Source organism: Pteropus alecto, unplaced genomic scaffold, assembly GCF_000325575.1.
Source record: "Pteropus alecto unplaced genomic scaffold, ASM32557v1 scaffold20, whole genome shotgun sequence".
Lineage (NCBI taxonomy): Eukaryota > Metazoa > Chordata > Mammalia > Chiroptera > Pteropodidae > Pteropus > Pteropus alecto.
This window is the reverse complement of record NW_006436298.1, coordinates 35,072,835-35,089,603: the sequence shown is the minus strand read 5'-3', so window position 1 is coordinate 35,089,603 and position 16,769 is coordinate 35,072,835. Positions and strand designations below refer to the sequence as shown.

At 34.4% G+C, this 16,769-nt stretch overlaps 1 protein-coding gene across 1 annotated transcript in view; it reads right to left on the bottom strand.

Moving 5' to 3' along the window:
- MAN2A1 (mannosidase alpha class 2A member 1) overlaps positions 1-16,769 on the bottom strand; it is a 152,358-nt gene that overhangs the window by 110,022 nt on the left and 25,567 nt on the right. The window contains exons 3-4 of the mRNA XM_006913274.3: positions 16,335-16,479; positions 3,344-3,515 (exon numbers count right to left, since the gene is read on the bottom strand). Of these exons, the coding sequence (XP_006913336.1) occupies positions 3,344-3,515; positions 16,335-16,479 (317 nt within the window). The remainder of the gene's footprint in view (positions 1-3,343; positions 3,516-16,334; positions 16,480-16,769) is intronic.

Genomic DNA, 16,769 nt, shown 5'->3' with positions numbered 1-16,769 from the left:
GGGGGGAGGGGAGGGGCGCACGCGCGGATCTTGAGAAAAATCTCCCAAAACACAGTAAATAAAACAAATAAAATAAAAATACAAATGCAAAAAAGAAACTAAAGACTCAATAACCAGATAACTGAATTCTGAAACACATAAAATAAAAATAGTAATTAATTAGTAAAAGCAGAAAACATAAGCTGGAGAAATGTTTGAATTGGTAGGTGGAAAATTTAATAAGTTATCCATACTTACATACTCGGTGAAAATTTAGAATGTTATGAATAAAATTTTTTAAATCCTAAAAACATCATACAGTAGATAGGAGTTTACCAGGATTTGAGCCCATGCAGCCTGCTCCAATGCACAGTCATCAGAACTACCACACTAAATAGACTGACTGCCTTAAGGTAAAAAGGGCAGCAAAGATCAGGCAAATCCAAACAAAAAGAATAAAAATTGAGCAGGGGTGGAAAAGAAGTTTATCTTCACTGAAACATTACAAAAGGAAGCTTTTTTAAGAGAGAAAATATGAATTGTACAGTTAAATTGTTCTATTAAAAGATGAAGACTCTCAGGATGATTTCAGAACTAAAAACTAATATTCAGTGTCCAAGAAAAATACTCAAAGTGGCAAATAAAGTTAAAATAATAAAGGTTGCTAATGTTTATTAAGGACTTAAAATATGCCAAGCATTGTGCTAGTAGTAAGCACATTATCTGTATCCTTTTAACCCTCATAAAAACCAATTAAATAGGTTCTAATATTATCCTCACTTGACAAATGAAGAAATGAGGCACAGGGAGGTTTATTTCCCCAAAATCATACAGGAGATGGGAGTTTACCAGGATTTGAGCCCATGCAGCCTGCTCCAGTGCCCAGCCATCAGAACTGCCACACTGAATGGACTGCCTTAAAGTATAAAGGGCGGCAAAGGTCAGGCAAATCCAAACAGAATGAATAAAAATTGTATAGTCCATATTCTCTGACCATAAGATATGAAAACTAGTTTTTAACAGCTAAAGTGTTAATAACTGGGAAAAAAATTGCACTTGGAAATTGAAAACTACTTTCCTAACATACCCTATTCAAGGAAAAACATTAAATAGTTACAGAACATTTAAGAAAAAATATAATAGTGAAAAAATAACAAAAATATGAAAGGTAGTTAGAGCAGTACTAAAAGGCAAACACAAACAGACATATTCCTTATTAAAACAAATGAAGTGGCTCATTTTGCAACAGTAAAAGCAAGTAGAAGGAATCAGTAAAGACAAAAGAAGAAAGGTCAAGAGTAAAATCCAGTAAAATATAAATAGTTCTTTGAAGGTGGGAGGGGGTACGAAAAACATAAAAGCTTTAGCAAATCTAACCACGATGAAGAAAAAAAAATCAGATGTGATAAAATCTTACAATCTGAACAATCTAAGTAAAATCTCTATAAAATTCTAATTCAAGAAAATTTGAAGTGTTATTTGTACTCAAGGAGTAATGTAAGACATAAACGGCCAAATTTTTTAATCTGAAAATTTAGTCAAAGACCAGTTCTTTAATATAAAAGGCTACAAACCAGTAGGTAAATCTATTTATACTAAGAATTATGGTGTGTGTATATGTGTGTGTTATCTAAATTAGCTGCTACCATTTCAATTTAAAAAGTCAAGATATTTTACATAACATTTTGGAATTCCAGCTTGTCTTGAATAATTGGAGAAATATCCTGAAATTTTGGTTTCCATGGCCACACATGGCTGGAATGGCAGAGTGGCTAGCCCCTTTGGGTGGAGCAGTTACCCCTGGTTCACCTTAGGACCCACAAAGCCTACAGCCTTCAGTTATGGCACTTTCCTGGCCAGTCCTATACACATTTTACGTGTGAAAAGGGGGAGTGGGGAGCTCCAATGGCTAATGATGGAAAATCAATTCTTTCTAAATTATCTTTAATTGTTGTCCATTTCCATCAAAAAAAAAAAAAATTTAATAGAGTAGGAAGAATTTAACAAATTAATTCTAAAGCTCTTTGGGAAAATTAAGTGGTCGCTCATTAAAAGAATTTTTCAGTAAAGAAAGACAAGAGCAAATTTAAGCTGTCAGCTAATAAAACATATCACAAAGCTGTAACAATTAGAGTAAAATAGAAAAGTCCGTGAAAGAGGTCAGGAATTCGAGAAATCAGTTCATGTTTAAATACAATAAAGACAGTACTCCAAATGAGTAGAAAGGATGGACTACTTAAATCTTAGGGAAGCGGCATAGCATGAAAGGGAATAGCCTGTAGGGCTGAACAGGCTGGACTGGATAGGATACCAATCCGGCACATCCCAGCTGGGTGACCCAGAATGAGAAGTGTCCTTATCTGCAAAATGTGGATAGTCACTGTACCTACTTCACAGAACTGTTATGAAGATTATCAGTTACCATTTGTAACGTACCTAGAACAGGGACTAACACAGTGTTAGTTATTTAATATGTAATATTCAATAAATAAAAGAAAGTAATTCATACTTAGATAATCCTTAAACTTCAGGGAGAAGAGGGGAAGAAGATATGGTGAACAGAAGCTCCCACCATACCACATCAAGAAAATAAATTTCAGGATTTTAAAAAGTGAGTTGTAAAAAACAAAACTAAGGAAAAAAGGACTATATAATGATCTCTAGATTAGGGAAGTCCTTTTAAAATACGACAGGCAAAGTCAATATCAAAACAGATTAATCAATTTGACTATATAAAAATGTCAAAAGTCTATATATCAAGCACTAAGAATTAAGAAGAAAATAAAACACCTGAGGAAAAATAGGGGTTGTGTGTATGTATGTGTATAAACACAATTATAAATCAGTAAGAAAAATTACATGACCAAGTAATTCATAAAGCTTTGCCTGTTTGAGAAAATATGTAATATTGTCATTCATCAAGAATAAAAATTAAAATTATATATATCAACTACTAAATTGATCATGGTTTTAGAAAAAATATATATATTACTGGCCAAAAGGCAGTAAAATTGGTATATTTCTCTATGGAAGATTTTAGAATACACTAAAGCAACCTTTCTGGGGACCACTTTGATTATACACTTCAAAAAACCTTAAAATATTAAGCCCCTTTGACCTAGTAATTCCATTTCGAGGACAAAGCTAGAACATAAGGATTTCAATGAAAAAGGTTCAAGTCACTTTTTCAGAGATGAACCAGAATAAAAAAAAAAAAAAAAAAAGATGTGAAGTAGTTTAAGTTTCAGATACAAAGCTAAGAATTTGCACCTTCTAAAAATTCAGCACTTGTTTCACTATATGATTAATATTTCACTATATGTTTAATATTACCAAACTTCAAAGAAACAGTTTTAAAACAAACCTTTTAACAGCATCCTTCTTCTTAATATCTATAGTATCCCACCACTTTGAAAGGTAAGAGATCTCAGACCATATAAACTTCCTCCGTGAGTCTTCTTTCAGCTTGACGACCATGTTATTAAAAATATACTGAGTCCTCTCTCTAAAGTATTCATCGAAAGTCTCCAACCAACCTAAATCAAGACACAAATATACCACAAAGTTCTGATTCACATGTCTGATTTCAACTCAGTCACAGTCCATTGCATTACCTTTGGATACCTTAGATGTTCCGGTAATATAAAGATGTACATAATAATTTAACAAATGTTTTCAATTAACGAAATTATATTTGAATAAACACAAGACTCAAAAAGTCACTAAAAATAAAATGATAAAAATACTTTGAGAATTACACAAATTCAGATGGAAATGAGAAAAAAAACCTAAGGCCAAAGCATAGGTTTATACTTAACGATTATAATATCTAATTAATTATTTATAATTTATCTCTAGTTTTAAGGAATTTTCTTATTTTAAATCTGAACAGTGTGTTAGCAAGTTGGCATTACTATTCTCATAATATGGGATGAAATTTTTATCCTCTCATGCCACATCTAAAATTCTCCACTAATTAAATATGTTAAACTACAGAAAAAGAAAATCACAAGTAGAAACTATATTTAAAAGCCATCAGTAGGAAAATAAGGTAATTGCAACACTATTATGAATACTGAGAAGTAGAATTCTGCCAAAAATAGGCATTAGTTCCCAAAGGCTGCTCATTATTTCATTTTTTGGTAGAACAAACTGACACTAATCAAACAACAAATATGTACACAACTATGTAAAGTTTTCTCAAAAGAGAATTGTAGTTGTTGATAACGTAGTTCTCTGACTTTTCCTACTACTCAAATATTCTGGAAATTTTATCTAAAGACATTTGCAATTTCATTACGAAGAAACATTTTTGTTTCTTCGTACTGAAATTGCAAATGTCTTTAGATAAAATAGGTCTAAAATAGGTCCCTATCATAGCCCCCCACCCAGCAGAGTATTAAAGCAACAAAAATGAGTGACCAAGGCAAAACCGACATTGCCGCCAATTCCACCTACTGGCAAATCTAACCTCATAGATAAGAGGTTATTCTACTAGAGAATAACCATTTATCTATGAAATCTTACAGGGAAGAATGTGTCTATAAATCCAGGCTGAACTACTACCCTATTGTTTCCAAGTCTCAAACATGTAGGAAAGTAAAATAATAAGGGCTCCAGCTGGCTATTCTTTTGTCTATGATTAAGTTAATATTCAATGTACACTATATTTGCTGGCAACAACAACAACAAGAACAACAAACTCTGCTAGCCTAGGGCACAGAAGACAATACTATTTCAACAATGCAAATATGAGCTTTTGAAAAAGGTACTACCACTGTGATTACATTTCTCCCTTTTGTTTTAACTGAGATCTATTCATTTATTCCACACTTATTTACTGAGCACCTACAAAGTGACAGGTATGAAAGTAGGAGCCAAATAAGAATACAGTGTAAAATATTCTTTATAGAACTTTTTTGATCTAGGGCATTTTTTAGCTGTTTTTTCACCAAATAATGCTACCTGGATAATTCAATTTTTCCATGTTTAAATTAAAAGCCTGTATCTGTAAACAAACAAACAAACAAACAAAGTGAGATGTCTCAGATGCTCAGACCTGAGCCTGAGATAATTAGCACTTATAAATATTAGCTGCTATTATTATTGCAATTATCATCATAAGTCTTTAACTGCCCTTCATCCATCTCAACAATCAAAGCAGGTAAATGAAGAAATAAAAGATATTTCTGGCTTGGTGTGGGCAGGATGACGCATACTTATGGGTTGTGCAGAAGGGCTCTACATGGGGATAATGGGGGCTGTGCCTCCAGCCTTCACTGTGAGGTCATGCAGCTCAGTCTTCCCCTGTGTGTCTCTGGCACCTCCTGAGCTGCTGTCTCTTTGATGGAAGTCAGGGTAATTGCCTGTGAGCGAGCTAGATTGCTATAAATGTCCAGCGTGACTGTGGAAATCATATGTTGAAGATGGCAAAGAGTGCATTATTACCCTGGAACCCTGAATGACTTCATGGAGTAGACTAGACAGTCTCTCTCCTCTACTCCCCTCTACTTAGGCTTACCGTGATTAAGAAATAAATACCTATTATGCTATATATATAAAAAAGATGTTTCTAATATCTAATTTTGAAAAGTATAGAATTTATTTAAAACATTTAAATAAACTCATCACATATTAAACACATTGGTTACCCCAAATTACAGTCTGCACAGAATTCAGTCTATGCCCTTATTATGGGCTGAGTTGTGTCCCTTAAAAATTCATATGTTGAAGTTCTAACCATTAGTACCTCAGAATGTGACTGTATTTGGATATAGAGCCTTTAAAGAGGTAATTAAAGTAAAAATGAGGTGACGTGAGTGGACCCCAATCCAGTATGTCCTTCTAAGAAGAAGTGAATAGAATACAGACACACACAGAGGAAAGACCATATGAAGACACCGGTGTGTCCCTTAAAAATTCATATGTTGAAGTTCTAACCCTTAGTACCTCAGAATGTGACTGTATTTGGATATAGAGCCTTTAAAGAGGTAATTAAAGTAAAAATGAGGTGACGTGAGTGGACCCCAATCCAGTATGTCCTTCTAAGAAGAAGTGAATAGAATACAGACACACACAGAGGAAAGACCATATGAAGACATTGAGAAAAGAAGGCCACCTACAAGCCAAGAGGCCCTCTGAAGAAACCAACACTGTCAACACCTTGATTTTGGACTTCTATCCTTCAGAACTATAAGGAAATAAATTTCTTTTGTGTAAATCATCCAGTCTGTAGTATTTTGTTAATGGAAGCCCTAGCAAACAAATACAGTACTAAAAAAAAAAAAATTAATGTTATTACCATCCAAAAAATAAAGATCACAATGTGGGGAGAATCTATTTTACCAAATGCTATCATAACATTTAATTTAATATACATCAACCTCTGTATTGCAAGACTGAGCCCAAATCAAATGTATGTAACATCAATTTCTATACATGCTGTTACTACATATGTGCAGTAAAGAACGTGTAAATTATTTCACTGGTTATATTAGAATTATTATTTTTTAATTTCACACATACCTTTTACTTGAATTTCAACAAAGGTCAAAAATAATCCCTAATTATTTGGTTAATAATTCAATTAAAGAAAAGAACTATGAATAGTGGGCTGCTTCCAAAATTAATTCAGCAACAAAACTCTAGTAATCTAGCATAAAGGGCAAATTTAGGAGATAGTCTTTATGAAGATTAATAAGTAAAAGGTTTTTTAAAGCACAATTACTTACTTTCATCAGGTATACTTTGTTATGAATTAAGACCATTTCAAAGAATAGTATATCATGAGAGTTTTCATAAAGGAATCATAGAGACTGATTAATCCATTTTGCCTTCAACACTTTATTCGCCCTTCAACAATCATGAAGAAAATATGTCAAAGATATTTAAGTAAGCCAAAATACAAGCTCAGGGATGTCAACTTAAAAGCCTCCCATAAAACTCATCTATAATAGACTACTATCACCACAATATAGCACGATTAATGAAGAATGAACTGAAAGATAGCCTCTTGCAGCCTTCAATATTGAGTAATATAACAGTAAATTAGCTTTTATTGCTTTTATACAATAGAGTAATCAAGTATTCCCTTTTACACTGAATTGGCTCTTTTTCTAAATTACTGTAAAACTACAATTGTATATTAACATGAGACCAATCAGAAAGACAGCATTTTATAAAAAGTTGTAGGAGATAAATTTTTGTGGCATAAAATTATATTCCTACCTCTAGATTTAATAATCTTAGGACATTGAGTTGCAAACTGATTTACTTAAGTGGTCAATTCATAGCCTCTTTCTTTCCCTTGAATACACTCAGAAATTGAACCAGGGTTAGAAGAGCACTAAGAATACCTTTATGTTTATTCTTTTTTACTCTAACAACACTCTAATATCACCCATAAAACAGCTAATTGCTATTTTTAATAAGTAAGGAGATATTTAAAACAAAGAGTGCATAATTAGAAGTTCTATAAAGCAGGCACAATTCCAAAATTGATATCATTATTTTGTCATAAAAAATTTAAATTCTAAAATATAAAACTAATAACGTTGAAAACTCCATTGCTTGATTTGAATGTGCATAAACAATTAAGCACCTAGTAACTGTTCACCGAAAAAAAACAAAAAGCCACTATTTTTTAAATTTTGGATTCTTGCTTTACTTTTGAAGTTTAGGGACTTTGTGGAGATATGATCGTTCCTCTTAAGGAATGCTTAGTTTTATATGGTTCATGGGCATACACAGTATCACCCTTAGGACCTAGGCAACAGTGCCCACCCTGAGCCCTGGACGCTAGAGGGGTCTCTCCATTTTAACTCTGACCATCTCTCTTTCCACACGATAAATCCAGAGGACAAAGAACTTGCCCCGCCCCAGAGCCTGCCCTGCCCTGCCCTGCCCTGCCCTTCTGAGTACCAGGGCACAGAAATTTGTGTCCAAACAGACTCAAGCCAGCTGCTAGAGCCTCCTGGGTCTCCTATAAGACCTTCGCTGTCAGGACAGTAGACCTTGCAGGTGGTAACCTCTCTAGCCCGAGTAGTGGCCAAGGGGCTGCCTGCCGTTTGTAGAAGTGTGGGAAGAGTCCTGCCTGGGTTGTGTGCAAGAACACCTCTCCTGGTTTAGGAAGGCCAGATCTGGGAGGAAAAGGGTTGGGCTGCCCTACAGGCTGAGTCTCCCCACACACCACCACATTCCAGTGGGAAAGTGGAGACCCAGCATTCTAAACTCACACTTGGCCTTCTAGATCACTATTTCTCAAAGCAGGTAGAAAGGACCTATTTTTTAACCAATGTATGAGTTTGATTTATAACTTTTAAATATTTCTACATAGGGTCTGAGGGCCTCCATGTACTTTTGCCCCAAGTCCCACAAATTTTAGAAGCAGGCCTGGATACATGCCACAACGCAAACTTCAAACCACTCAATTCTCATAAACCTAGCACCTGGTACAAAGCCTACAACAGCAAGAGTTCAATAAGCACCTGACAGATGAATAATGATATATGGCCAAAAGGACTGAAAAAAAAAAAGGCATGTAGAATAGAAATGCAAATTTATTACTTCAACTAGAAATGAAACCAAGGGTAAAAGATATCACACACTACTAGCTCTAATATGTTCACTGTCTGTTCTGATGCTAACCTAATAATCTTTGACCAGTATCTTCAAGTTTCTATTAATATTTTAAAAGCTTCTGTCAGTCCTAAAATGATTTAAAAGAGACATCTCAAAAAAGGCATGTCCCTCAAATCACTGTTACGCTGTTATGATTTTAACTGCTATATAATGATTTTTGAATGAGTACATTAATTCTACTCAGAAGTTAAATGGGTACGAACTGTTAAGAAAACATAAAAACATTTTGAGTCAAAAATAATTATATCCAGATAATAAACATTTAAAAAATGCACCTTAAGCTTCAAGTTGTTTCCGTTTTAACATAACATTCTCAAATTTAAAAATAACTACAAATGGGGCTCATACGAAAAGAAAGCTCCTTTAGTAACGAAGTTATTCTCTATCAACAGGTGACTTCCATCACTTGTCAAATACTTCAATATTTAACTGGAACATCCAACCTTACACTTAAGAAGGCAGATACAATTTTAATTGGTATTACCATAACTCACAGTTGCTGCTGATTAATTTTAATTCCAACATTTCTATTATAAATTAAGCTTGCTTCCCCCTACTAATAAACTGTGAAACAGTTTTAATTAACGTTCTTTTCTGGTTTATTCATTCAAACACAAACCAAGCATCTAATAAGGGCAAAGCAATAAAGCTAAGCTAAATGAAAACAGATTCTGCAGTAAAAAGATGAAAACACTGTGGGAATAAAGAAATGGTAAATTCTTAGCACAATGAAAGAGAGATTCTTAGATTAGTAAACATCTAGATAGAGAGAAAGGGTGGTAGTCCCAAACTGAGGTAAGAGCATATGGAAAAGACTAAGCCATGAAGGCACACGGCAATTTCAGGGAGCAGAAGGCAGCTAGATATGGCTGCACTGCAGCTTATATGGTGGGGGTTTATGTGGTTGAGAAATATGCAGCTTATGTGGTTGAGAAATAAAATAGAAGCAGGAGACAGATCACTGAAAACCTTTTAAACCATTTTTGTTTCTTACTGAAAACTTAGAAGGAAGAAAGTTAAGGTTTTCTGATCTGTGCTTTCAAAGATAACTGTTCTGTGAGGGCAAAGTACAGAATAAAAAAGCAAAGAAGAAGAGAAGTAGGAAATGAGGCTACAATCATTCTGCTATAAAATAGTTAATGGACTACAGTGGAAACAGATGGAGAGAAATAGGAGATCAAGGAGGCAAAACGAAGAGAACTTAGTAAATGACTAACGTTTCCAAGAGAGAGTAGCGGAAGTGTCAGGGATGAAGTCCAGGTTTTCCAAAGAGCCATAAGTCTTTGCAAATCTATAAACCTGCTAATTCTTCCAAATGCTTTTAACTCAGGTTTCCAAAATAATCGAACCTTTCCCCCAGGTCATTCAGTGTCTCTAACAGTTTTCAAAGCATATCAGCTTCACTTCCATTAAGTTGTTGGAGATATAGCACTTTCTGAACCCAGGTAAGATGCTATACCTGGAAATTCTATCCCACACCACAAGAATCTTTTCGCATTACTGTTAGGACAGCCAAGGTTCTGTTCATCTCTCAGCTATATATGTAAATGTCCAGCTGTGACCCCCTACTATTTTGCTTTTCTAAATGCCCTTTAAAAGAGCTGCTTACCTTGACACCTGATATCTGCAATGGTCAGATCAACCTCTAAAATAATTTCTAAATCTGTGCTAAAGTTACTTTCCTCTCTTGTTAAGGATTCCATCTGGAGTGTCTACTCACACCAAATGAGGATACTTCAGGCCTAATAAGTCTTCTCCAAACAGCTTGGTTGTTTGAAGTCATGAAAAGTGTCTATAACATGAGAGACATCATTAGAAGTAAAAGAGAAACTAACTTCCCTTGAGGAGTCACTCTTAGGATATGAGGAGGCTACAAATGCTGGGCAAATTATCGGCAGCATTTTAAAAGCTGGAAAATCCTGTTTCTAAATCACTTCCTAATTGTAAAATATGTAGCAATGAGGGAAACCACTCACCATCTCATGAACTAATGTAGTATTTAAAGACAGAAACATCCATTTCAATAGGCATAGACTAGAAGAAAAAAGGGATAGGAACCACTGCGGTGAGCTGTCTACTTTTGCAAGATAGTTAATAAAATGTTTTATATGATTAACAGTGTAACATAGATGACATTTGGCTTAGAAACATTTAAAAGGCTTTCCTCCTAAAAGCTCTGCCTCAAAAAGGGGCAACATTAAATAAAGGTTACAAGTCCAGATTCCAGAGCCAAAAGGCTAGGGGTTCAAACCCAGCCCTTCCACAGACACATTACTTATCCCCTCTTCTGCCTCAGTTTTCTCATCTATGAAATGAGGGTAAAAAAAGTACTTTTGTCATAAAGTTGCTGAGAGCAGTAATGGATTTAATAAATATATAAAGTACTTAGAATAATAAATATATAAAGTACATAGTAAATTCCCTTAAGTACTAGCAACATTTGTATAACCAGGGCCCTAGTGAGCTCTGAAGCACCCAGGCTTGAAAGATAGACAAAAGTAACCAAAATAGGGTAACAGGGAGATTTTTAAGGAGCACCGACATCTCTTAGGTGCTACTTGACACATGTGCTCCTAAGGAATGTAGCCCAGTTAAAACCCAAAAAGATTTTTTTCCCCTCTAAAAAAAGAACTTCATTACACCAAGTCTAAAGATTTCTTAACAAGACGATTCTAAAAAGCCATGTAAATATTTATCTTAAATGCCATCATTTTCTTAACAATTAAGATTGCCAGATAAAATGCAGGATGTCAGTTAAATCTGAAGTTCAGATAAGTAATAAATGTTGACTATAAGTAGGTCCCCTATGATATTTGGTAAACATATACACTAAAAAAATTTCATTGTTTATGTGAAATTCAAGTTTAACTAAGCAGCCTGCTTTCTTTTTTTCTAGTAAATCTGGCAACCCTACTAACAACCCCAAGTTCAGATAAATGTGCTAAATGAGCCAATGCTCATAAAGCAAGAAGAAACAGAATCATTTAAAAGAAATAAAGTATATTAAGAGGCAGTATGGTCAATGGAAAGCACATGGATCTTAGCATCAGGCAAGTCTGAGCTGCAATTCACCATCCTCTGCCAATGTATAACTGACTGACTTTGAACAAATTACTACACCAGCCTTAGCCTCACTGCCCTTATCTGGTCGGTGAGGTTTAATTACCACTTTTCAGGGTTGCAAAATGGATGACATAAATTAACACACACTGGACATTTCCCTGATGCAAAACAGGCAATGAATGCCACCTCTCAGTTCTTTCTCATACTATCTTAGCTCCAGAAACTCAAATATCTATCACAGTAGCCAAAACCAAAGAACTCACTTTATTTCGCAATAACTAAACAGGACAAAGTACTCCCCAAACTGTGGCCAAATTCAAACCTCTCCCTCTCCCAATCATCTCATTTCATTCAGCAGGTACCTTTGACAGCCAAAGTTCTGTCCCCACTGCCTCTCATACATGGGCCCTGCCCAACAGTGTTCTTCTGACTGTGCTTAACAATATTTGAACAGAAAAGCCTTAAAATAACATTACACTGTGATTTCCTCATGTTTTGGGGTTTTTTCCCCACAAACTTTAAGAATAAGGATACATAAACTCATTTCAAATTAGAATATATACTTAATGCAAAAATCTGTTTTCTTAATTTAAAAAAGCTGAAAAATCCTAATCATTCATTTGAGTCAATAAAATTCTGCAAATGCACAAAGAAAAATTATTTTGCAGTGTGGCTCCTGGGTCTAGATCTTCCTTCCATTTTGTAGTCATACCACATGGGGGATTTTTTTTCTGATGTTCATTTTACAAATTGCTTAACTAACAATATGCTGTCCAACTTTCCATTTAGTATACCTTATCTTCTCTCTACACACTGTGATTTCTTTGAAGAAAAATTACCTAAATATTTCAGCAGTTAAACTATTGGGAAGTAAAGAATTAAGATTGTAGATACAAAGGTGCTGTAATTGTGTTTTAATCAGCTTATTAAATACAACATGAACATGTATCAATCAACTAACATTTAATTTCATGGTCTATGATTCAAAACTTTTCAAAAGCACAACAGTACAAAGTTATCAGCATTTACCTAACAATTCCTTTCCAATTTTGTTTTAACTCATGTAAACCATAGAAAATATTGTATGACAATTGTTACATGTCCTTATGGACTGGAAGGAGACATAATTAGAAATTTTATTAAAATACAAACATAGGTTGAAATTTATCTTTCTTGAGAGATATTACCAACTTGAACCAAAAAGAAAAATATTTACATATATAAAAACACAGCAACATAATTCTTTAAGTTAGAGGACTAAATATAGAAATCCTTAAAAAAATCTATTTCAAATGTTTCTAGCCCCAAAGACAAAACTCCACTGATGAAACAAACAACTGAGCTAAAGTTTGTTTTAAATTGTTGCTGCAGAAAATGCAAACAAACCTCTATAAATCTCATTTAGAAAGTAAATTGCCTAATTGCACATTCATTTCAGAGTATTATACAAAGACTTCCCATTATGGAGTCACATGTGTAATGTATGTGCATTTACTTATCTCTTCCTCCACTGAAAAAGTGGTTTTTCATGATTTGAATGATTCAATTTTTCATAGAATAATTTAGTTTATCAAAATTCTACTTTTGTTAAGGAGCGGTGAAAATTATTAGAAAAAGTCAGTGGGTTCCTTTCTCTAGAAATTTGCTTGATAGCAAAAATCTCTCTAGTTTTAATAGGTCTGTTTCTGACCATTATTTTTTCTTAAGTGGAGAAGGCCCTGAGGGTAAGGGTCATTAACATCTTTCACTAAGACAAAAAGATTCAACTGTGGTTGCTAGGATACCAACAGACAGATTCATTTATTGCAGTCAGGAACAGTTATTAGGGGTGTCTGCTCACAGAACAACATACTTACACTGAGAACCAAACAAACAGAACCTAAAAAGCAGCGGCAATCCCTGCCCTTGAAGAGCTTGATATCATCCGTTTTTGTTATTTAAATTATAAAGTAATTTAAAGTACATTCTAAATAAGATATTTTTAGTATTAAAGAAATAGAAATAGTAGACAATGAAAAAGAGAGGAGTTAAAGAAAAATGTGGGCCAAGGTCAAATATTTCATTTGAGTCTGCAGAGTCAAATTCCTTTATTCATTATTTTATTTAACTGAATGAGTCTGTGCTACATGCTGGTTACTGTTCTAGGCATTAGCATCCCAGTGGTTAATGTCAAATGAGTCCTCATTGAGCTTACATTCTAATGAGGAGACCAAGATAAAGCAATATAAATACTTATATCTGTGCCTAGGCAAAAGTTTGAGTGTATGTACAGCACTGGAAAACTGTGGCGGGGCATGGAGGCACACTAGAGAAGGCCTTACATATATTTAGTGATTACGCCAAGTGTAGAGCTAGGCAGTGAGAATCGAGTGTAGCAAGAGACACATGTTCTCTGCCATTCCTGTTTATTTAGGTGAGAGAGCCAGGTAAATTTACAGGAAAGTATTCTGATGTCACTACTTATGTAAGCTTGGCAAGTGGCTAACACCCTCATCATGGATAGCAGCGCTAACCTTCAGGGATTACTGGGAACAGTAGATATTTATAAAACATTTGGCACAGTGCCTAGTGAACTACAAATTTTATTATTACAGTTAAGCGTCCATGCTATAGAATAACAAGAAATGACATTGATGGAAATTGAGGATGGCAGAAAAGGGGAAAGGATAATAAAGGTCTTCAAAAAATCAAAAAGGGAGGAAAGGCAGTTCCACAGGAGGACTTGCAAGACACACTGCAAAGTGTATTTATAAAACCTACAAGAAATAGTATACAATGGAATCACATCACATACCCCATTAAGTGACAAGATCTGAACTACACGATTGGCAAAAAAGGAAGAAAGAATAATTTAAATACTATAAGCGCCTCTGCCACTATTTCACTCAACAGGGGAATATTTCAGAGTGAATAGGGTTTATAGAAAAAAATATCTATCTTCTACAGGTAGTCTCGGATACCACATATGAAGTTTAAGCACCTTACCTCACTGAGTGTGAGTCTAGATATAAACAAAGATACGTTTTTCATATGCATCCCTTAAATGCAGATGTATTTAATCTGGTGCTATTTTGATTAGATGTGATTTTCATCATCTTTTATACTTACTTGATAACTACCTCCTGCTTAAGATGCTACTCCACCTATATGATCTCCATTTTACAGATACACAAATAAACATGCCTGAGGACACAGGACCAGTATGCAGTAGAACCAGGATGCCTGCCTCATTCTGCCTGGCTCCAAAGTTCCGTAGTCTTTCCACAACGCCCAGCCATCCCTGACTTAGGATTTGAAGGGAGAAGCTAAGATTAAGGGGGAGGATGATGCAAAACATATAAGAGAAAAAATTAATAAAACTGATGGGTATTTGCAGAAAAAGATAAAGGCATTAAGACCAAAGACAGAGAAACCAAGTCAAAAGCTGACATATGGTAACTGCTCATCACAAATTTCCAAAACAATATTGATTTCATGTATTTTATACCTCTGTGCTTACTAAACACTGAAGTATTCTGGAAATGCAAACATTTGAACATCCAAGCTCTATCTCCTTCACTACCTCTCACACCCCAAAGAGGCATGCAGCACACACACAAACACACAACTTCACCAAATCATGTGTCCAGGCACTAACTTGTCTTAGAGAAAGGAATACATGATAATAAAATAAACTAATGGAAAAGAATATAAGTAGGATATAAATGTTGGGAGTAAAGAAAAAAACGTCCAAAGTACTAAGTGAATAGCAGTATGTGACAGTAATAATAAAATTGAGAAATTGGGAAAAATAACAAATATAAGTATTAGTAATTCCTTCAAAAGAGGCTTTGTAAGTACATTCCTACCTACCCTCCACCCTACCCCTCCAAAAAAGATCCTGCGACTAAATTCACTGGGCATTTATTCTGTGCCTGTGTATTCACACTAAAACGTATACACATTGAATCATATTCCTCATTACAATTTTAGCAATTTCTACTTACCTTGGGTAAAAATGTCTGGCCCCAATAAAAAATAAAAGTCATAATTTGAGATAACAATCATGATAATGATAATGACAGCAGTTACTTTGAGGCCATTCACCATGTGTTTACGTCTCACCCAATGAAGTAGTTTATCCTGATCCAACCTGGGAAAACACTTCCTCTCAGATTAAGTAACTTGCCTAAAGTTGTCTAATATCTTAGACATGATGGGGTTGGGATTCACTCGTGTCTGTCTGACACCAAGGCTCTTAACCACTTAATGCTGTTTCTCCATTTTAAAGATGCAAACTTTCCCATGATCACTCTGCCTTTTTTAATGTAGAGTTTATGGACACAAAATAATTCTCCCACATAGTATTTTAACTAAGTAACTAAAACAAATGATCAGTACCTTAAATGTATGCAACTTTTTATCCCCCCAAAGCTAAGACCTTTCTGTGTTTGTTACTATTTCATACTGCACAAGTACTATCCTTAAAAGGCAAATAAATTGATAAAATGAGAACTCAAAAATATAATGACATATAAAAGGAATATGATAGTGTTGAAAGTCAGAGACTATGCCTCAAAAATTTGAGAAGCAGGTTCTACCAGATTCTCATTAAAATATTCTGTGCCTACAGGGGCTTAATAACTTCTAGTTTTTTGAAGTGCAAATTTTACCTGGGTCATTATGGGAATGAGGTACCACAAAGACTTGAAGGGGCTTAGTGTCCCATTCGTTAGATAGATAGGTAATGTCAAATCCTTGTTTCCAAACTCCACCATCTGGATTGTCAAAAGGAATTAGATTGTAAACATCCAACATCTAAAAATATAAAGAAACAAACAACAAAAAAAGCAAATTTAACCATGTATAACCATTATTGATTTAAACTTCATGTTGAAAAATATTTGCTTAAAACTAATTGTTGTACTCTGAGTATATATTTTACAAGATAAAACTATTTCTGTAGACATTAACTGAAGAGACTAAGGAAGAAAACATTTAATCACCACTGAAAGGCTTAAAATGCTACCTGTATTACATAATTATCTTGAAAAATAATCTCCTCTCACATCTGTTTCTAATAAAAAATAATTTCAATTCCTCTTCCT